A 6,817-nucleotide genomic window follows, 5' to 3' on the forward strand; every position below is an offset into this window, starting at 1 on the left:
CTTGAGCATCATTGGATTTTGAGATCCACAAGGATCCTGTAAATAACCCCAACAAGGACGAAGGCATGACCAGCATACATTTTTTTTTCTAAATATAAAAAAGATTTTGGGATTTGGGCATGAAAGAACAGTGCTAAAATAAAGCAACACCACTTTGACTATGACCATGTCTAAACAAGATAAGAGTCGGAGAACTCAAGGGGCTTCCATAGCCTTGGAAACTCATGACTGGTGCATAGGGAGATTACTGATGCCATAAACAGGAGTGTCAATTTGTAAAGTCAACAACAGGAGTCACTGTGCACTTACTCCTCATGTAGGATCTCTGTCCTTAATGTGCTGTACACTGAGGCTTAATGCTATAACGAGTACTCAAACAGTATATTTCACTTTGTGTTTCTATGGGGGTGCAAACGATTGAAATCTTTACTTAATGTATACTAAACTGATCTTCTGTAAAAAAAAAAAAAAAGAAATTATCAATTCCCAACTTGACTCTCACTGGGATTAAACATGACAATAGGTCTGATCTGATTTCATCATCATTTAAAAAAAATCATCTATTATTTTTCACTTTATGTTTCTGTGTGGGAGCAAACTGTTGAAATCCTTACTTAAGGTATACTAAGCTGATCTTCTGTACATTAAGATAATCGAAAATGAATCTTGATGTGAATGGAAGGGGAGAGGGAGTGGGAAAGGGGAGGGTTGTGGGTGGGAGGGACGGTATGGGGGGGGAAGCCATTGTAACCCATGAGTCGTACTTTGGAAATTTATATTCATTAAATAAAAGATAAAAAAAATAAATAAAATAAAATAAAATAAAATAAAATAAAATAAAGCAACAAGTTACGTGCTCTTCTACCTCCTTGTCAAGTTCCGCAAGCCAATGTGCGTGTATTTCTCATCTCTTTTCTCCTTGATTTTTGTGTTTTGCCTACAGAGCGAGTGGCAACTGACTTAAATGAAAACTACGGGAAAACAAAATACCGAAGAATTCCCATCCTCACTGAACTCAGTAAGTCATGTTTCAAGAGCAAAATTCAAGGGAGAAATCTTTTTGAAGTATAGTTCATGTCAGGTTCTTTCTAGAATCCAAAGGATAGAAGAACAAGAATGGCCAGCGCCGCGGTTCAATAGGCTAATCCTCCACCGGCGCCGGCACACCAGGTTCTAGTCCTGGTTGGGGTGCCGGATCCTGTCCCGGTTGCCCCTCTTCCAGGCCGGCTCTCTGCTGTGGCCCAGGAGGGCAGTGGAGGATGGCCCAAGTGCTTGGGCCCTGCACCCCATGGGAGACCAGGAGAAGCACCTGGCTCCTGCCTTCGGATCAGCGCAGTGCACCGGCTGCAGGGCGTCGGCCGTGGTGGCCATTGGAGGGTGAACCAACGGCAAAGGAAGACCTTTCTCTCTGTCTCTCTCTCACTGTCCACTCTGTCTGTAAAATAAATAAATAAATAAATAAATAAATAAAAGAATGGAGCCCAGAGAGCTCTAGGTCATTGCTGGATCTTATCCTGCTGCTCTGGGCATCAGGCATCTACTTCCCCGTTACCAGGAGAGGCAGGGAGACCAGCAGCTGGCTCAGTCTTGGGCAGCAGGAGGGGACTTGGATCTGAAGATTGACAGATAGGATCTCCCCATCCTGATTTATCTAACCTATCATGGGACTCTCAGCCAAGCCTCCTCCTCCTCCTTTCCTGCAGCAGTGCCAGAGCCAAGACCAGGAAGAGAGCCAGGAAGGCTGCAAAGCTTGGAGGGCAGGCTTTGAGGAGGTGCTGGCTCTGGAGGGCTTTACATCCTGAGTTCTAGGTGTCTCCCTTGCATTGTCTCAATCCCAGCCCTGAGTGGTGCCCTTCTAAAATGGAAATACCCCCCAAGAGGAATAACAGAACAAGCTGTTCTCTTTTGGCAACCGCTATGAACATGTAACTTCCCCAGACTGCATCGGCTCTAGGAGCTGGAAGTTCTGTAGGGAAATACAGGGAAAGCTGCCCGTATGCACGAGGGGGGATGTTGGAGGCTCATTAAGGGCCCATGGGGATTCATTACTGCCACTAATTGAGGAGAAAGGAGAAGACACCACAGAACAGCATTGCATTGCCTTTTTTTTTTTTTTTTTTTTTTAGCATAGACTAAACAACTCAAACATGATCTCCAAAGCTAGTCCTGGGTGTGTGATTTTACTTGATGCTGTAATAGAGAAAAATGCTTCATGGACATTTTATGATTTAGAACATATAATCTGAGTGGGACGTATATCAAACTAGATGAAGAGATAGCTCAGTCCTGGGAATGAATGATGGACACTTGGAGAGGAATCCGCAGATCCCAGCACCGCAGGAGCTGGGGGTGGCAGTGTAGCAGGTGGGACCACAGGTTGTTGCTCTGGGTCCTGAGGCAGAGGCTCCTCAGATTCACCTTGGAACCTCTCAGACCCTGGATCCTGGTCACAGCCTCCCAACCTTGTAGCTTCCAGCTTCAGATTTTATTTATACGTACTTTTTTTCCTTCCATTTCAGGCCATGTCTAGCTCCTAAGGTGCATATATACACTCAGTATGTTAAGTAGAAGAAAACTGTTCATTAGAATGGTTAGGAGGAGATCAGCTAACTGCCTCCTGGCCCAGAGGAACATCTGGTCACTCTCTTGGGGCTTCCAGGCTTAGTTCAACCAAAGACTTTTTGGCCGCAGGCAGCCTTTGTCAAATTTGCCTGACAGTTCACCTGCCAATTAGCTCAACTACTTCTTGTTTGACTGACTGGACAGGGTCATACTGACATGGCAGCTGCAAGCCTGCCTGCCAGCACTTTGGAACAGAACATACCAGGGCCTGCAGGAAAATGACTGGAAAAGCAGAGGCCACTGGTGTAGGATGACACAGCAAGATTCGGACAGAGTTTCATGAATGTTGAAGGTTGGTGACGCACAGATAGGAAAGTGGGAGTGCATAGGAGAGGTGGGTTGGAATTAGTCACATCTTGTTCATTTTTTATAAATCATATAGCTGTCCTTGGAAGAAAATGATTCATTAATACCACTAGTCTGTCACTTCCCCCACATTTATTAAGGAACAATTTAAGGGATTGGGGAATAATCCATTCTTAGTGAAAACGCCTTCTGAGCTGTATGTCCAGTGGATTTGTTTTGATCTATAGTATCAAGAACTGCAATGTCAAGATCTGTGAGCTGTTGACTTCTTTATTCTACTTCAAAATCAAGTAGTTAACCTCAAGTCTCGTGGATGCTGGCCAGAAGACAGAAGCCCCCCGGGTCAGAGAGAAAAAAAAAAACAACTTTTTTATGACCCATAGTAACAGCATCCTCAATTTGGTGCTAGTTGCTCAAGTGCTGCTTCCCAGAGGCTGACATGAAGAAGGGCTAAGAGACAGCTTGCCCAGAGTTTACAGAAATGGAACTGAGTTTCGGAAAGGAGAATCTTCTGTAACAGGCAATCAGCACGCATTCTCGTAGCTCTGAAGGGGAGCAAGGCAGACAGCATCTCTATCTTTCAGTGCTGTTCTCTATTGGACACATATTTTTGAAGCTATAGTCCAGGGAGGCAGGCAGCCAGTGCCTCCCATCTCACTCCCCACAATGACCAGTTGTGTTCATTTGCAGAGCCCACCTACTGGAGTGAAAGTTGTAGCCTGGAGCCAGATAGATAAGACAAATGGAAAACTTGGCTCTCTCTGCACTGGCCCAGTTAGGATGATCCTGTAAACCCTTGCTACTCAAAGTGTGGACCATGAGTCAGCAGCATCAGGCAAGTGGGCTCTCAGGCCCCAGACTAAGCCGAATGAGTCAGAATTTGCCTGGTAACAATATCCCCAGGTGATTGACAGAACCACTCTCACTCACTCTGGGCTCAGATAACTCTAAGCATCAAGTGGCTAACATAGTATGGCATGATATTGCAGGGAAAGATTATAAGTAGGATGACCATAGATTCCTATTTGTGCCTATTGTCCTAGTATAGTTATTGAGAGTACCCCCCTTCAACTCTCAAAAGTGTCCTTTTTTTAAGATTTATGTATTTATTTGAAAGTCAGAGTTACACAGAGAGAGAATGAGAGCCAGAGCCAGAGAGAGAGAGAGAGAGAGAGGTCTTCCATCTGCTGGTTCACTCCCCAAATGGCTGCAATGGCCAGAGCTGCACCGATCTAAAGCAAGGAGTGAAGTGCTTATTCCTGGTCTCCCATGTGGGTGCAGGGGCCCAAGCCCTTGGGCCATTTCCCACTGCTTTCCCAGGCCATAGCAGAGAGCTGGATCAGAAGTGGAGCAACGAGGACTCGAACTGGTGCCCATATGGGATAACCGCACTGCAGGTGGGAGCTTTACTCATTGTGCCATAGCAGCAGCCTCAAAAGTGTTCTGTTCTGAAAGATAAACTATACAATCAGTCTATAATCATGGAGAATGTATACTTTAAAAAAGCTGTGCATAAATTTCAAAAAGCTTCGGCACCAAAATAAACTCACCTTTTCATTTGGTTTTCCCACAAACTGTATGAAGCGTCTTCACATAGAAGGGACAGTCAGAACACTTGTCTGTGGAAACTTGAGCCTGTGGCAGGAGAATGTCCCTGTGATGATGAAGGGACACCAGGTGCATGCATGTCTTTAGGGAAGGAAGATTCTTGGAAAAGAAAAAAAATGTCCTAAAATAGGGGTAGATCCCATAGAGACCCGAAGGAGACACCTCTGGCCTTCCTTTTGTGAATGTCTCTGTATTCTCAAGACTCCATGTCTTTCCTCTTTGCTTTCTGGCTTGCAGAAAATCCTTCCAACATCCACTTTATCGAACAGCTTGGCGGACTGGAGGGGAGCCTCAAGGAAACCAACCTGCATCTCAGCACTTCCTTCTCCACAGGCACCGTGTTTTCTGGCAACTTCCTCGATTCCCTCCTGGCCACCGTAAGTGTGGCTAAGGCCAAGATTTTCCAAACCAAGTCCTGGGTAAAGGGGTGAGTGGTTGGGTTAGAGCTGGGTACAAGATGAGAACACCTCGCCTGTCTAAGTTCTCTTTGACTTTCAAAAATAAACCTCATTCGTGCACATCATTTCATCTGCATGCCCAGCTGGGTGGTGAGAGAAGTAGAGATTTCACGTTTTCTGGATTAAAACCTTGAGATCCCTGGAGCCAGTGCTGTTGAAGCCAGGAGAAAAGAGAGCTGGCCCTTCAGCCTCAAGTGTGCATTGGCAGAGTGGGCCCTTGGCGTTGGAGCCTAGAGGATATGCACTCTCTGCTGCCTGGAGTCACCCAGCAGCTTCTGCTGAAACTGGCCATAAAGGAACCCTGGGGTCCACAGCAAAGTCAAATCTCCCTCCAGCTTGCCCCTCTAATGTGGAACATTTTGGACTTCATGGTTGCTCTTTTGTTTTCAGAACCTTGAGCCACTAAGCAGACTTCTTGCATTCACTACAGAATTCCCATGAGGAGAAGTAACTCATCCTCCTACAGATATCTATTGAACCCCTGCTCTGCACAAGTGCCGTGGATACAGTGGTGACAAACAGACCTCTCCACCAGGTGGAGTTTGCACCAAGGGGAGGAGATCGACAGGAACACGCTGACTAACATCCAGTCACAGGGCTAAGGAAATGTGCGATGGGAAACACAGGGCTGGGTCAAGCTGTTGCTGGTTTCAACACACGACCAGGAGAAGCAACCTGTGAGTGAAGCTCAGGGTCAGAGGGCGAGGTAGGCCATGCAGACCCCTTAGAGAAGAAATACCCAAGAGGCTGCGAGGCAGCAGCAAACCCAGGGTGTTGAAAGAATCTGGATTTGCCTACACCCGAATAATCCACATGTAACCATTTGTGAATGACCACAAGAATTCCTGAAAGAAAATCCATGTGAACCAACACATCTCCTTCTCTTCCTACCCAGATTTTTCAAAGGAAGGGTTGCAAAATGGTGGAATATGAATATGCAGGTATTTATATTCACAAAGGTCTGAGCACAAGCTGGTGAATTTGCTGTCTTCTGGAACCCCATGTAGAAAAGACCTCATTCCTACACGGTATGGGTGCCTTGGGCACAGTGTACACACTAAGGGGAGTGTGGCTGGGCACATGCATCCAGCTTGTGGCCTCAATTCCATTTATATGTTCAGGTGGCTCTGCAGCTCTGGGCTGTGTCTCTGTAAGCCATGGGGGAGGGGTCCCGTAGACTCCACTGAGCTGTCAGACACACAGCTCTACTTCAGGGAGAGTTGACGTTAAACGAGTTGGTAGACTACAGACTTCCTAAAGGGTTAAACAGCACGCAGCCTTGGCCACACCAGAAAGCGATGCACTAGAGGGAGTCAAGTCAGGTTACTTGGCAGAGAAGGTGGCTGCATCACTGTCATTGATAGGTCAATTAGCTGGCCTGGAATCAGCGATGAGTTTCAGGCAGAAGGTGACTTGTGGTGATCTTAATCTGTCTACAGGATACAGTTGAGATGGGTTTAAGGCCCGGCTCTCTTCAGTGGCAGGCAGCTTCATGCCTTAAATTAAACTTGAGACTTAATTAAACCACACCTGCCTGGACAGGCAGGAACAAAACCGCAGATTCCATTTTGGAGTTGGTGGGAAGGGCAGTGTCTTGGTCTGTTCAATGTTGCCATAGCTGAGACTGGGAATTTTGCAAACAACAGGAGATTGTTTGGCTCATCCTCCTGCAGGCTTGAATGTCCCAGGGCATAGCACCAGGACTACTCAGCGTCTGCAGGCTTGAATGTCCCAGGGTATGGCACCAGGGCTGCTCAGCATCTGGGAAGGGCCTGGTGGTGCTCATCCTATGGCAGAAGGCGAGAAGGCAAGGGAGAGACACA

At 46.5% G+C, this 6,817-nt stretch overlaps 1 protein-coding gene across 6 annotated transcripts in view; it reads left to right on the forward strand.

Moving 5' to 3' along the window:
* Window positions 1–6,817, forward strand: part of LOC103345403 (potassium channel subfamily U member 1) — a 212,222-nt gene that overhangs the window by 190,830 nt on the left and 14,575 nt on the right. For all 6 annotated transcript variants that reach the window (XR_011390870.1, XR_011390871.1, XM_070079216.1 and 3 more), the window contains 2 exons: window positions 944–1,018; window positions 4,774–4,913. Coding sequence is in view for 4 of the 6 variants with exons in the window: in XM_070079216.1 (XP_069935317.1) it covers window positions 944–1,018; window positions 4,774–4,913 (215 nt within the window). In the remaining 2 variants the exon portion in view is untranslated. The remainder of the gene's footprint in view (window positions 1–943; window positions 1,019–4,773; window positions 4,914–6,817) is intronic.

The sequence above is a fragment of the Oryctolagus cuniculus genome, chromosome 1 (assembly GCF_964237555.1).
Source record: "Oryctolagus cuniculus chromosome 1, mOryCun1.1, whole genome shotgun sequence".
In the NCBI taxonomy this organism is placed as follows: Eukaryota; Metazoa; Chordata; class Mammalia; order Lagomorpha; family Leporidae; genus Oryctolagus; species Oryctolagus cuniculus.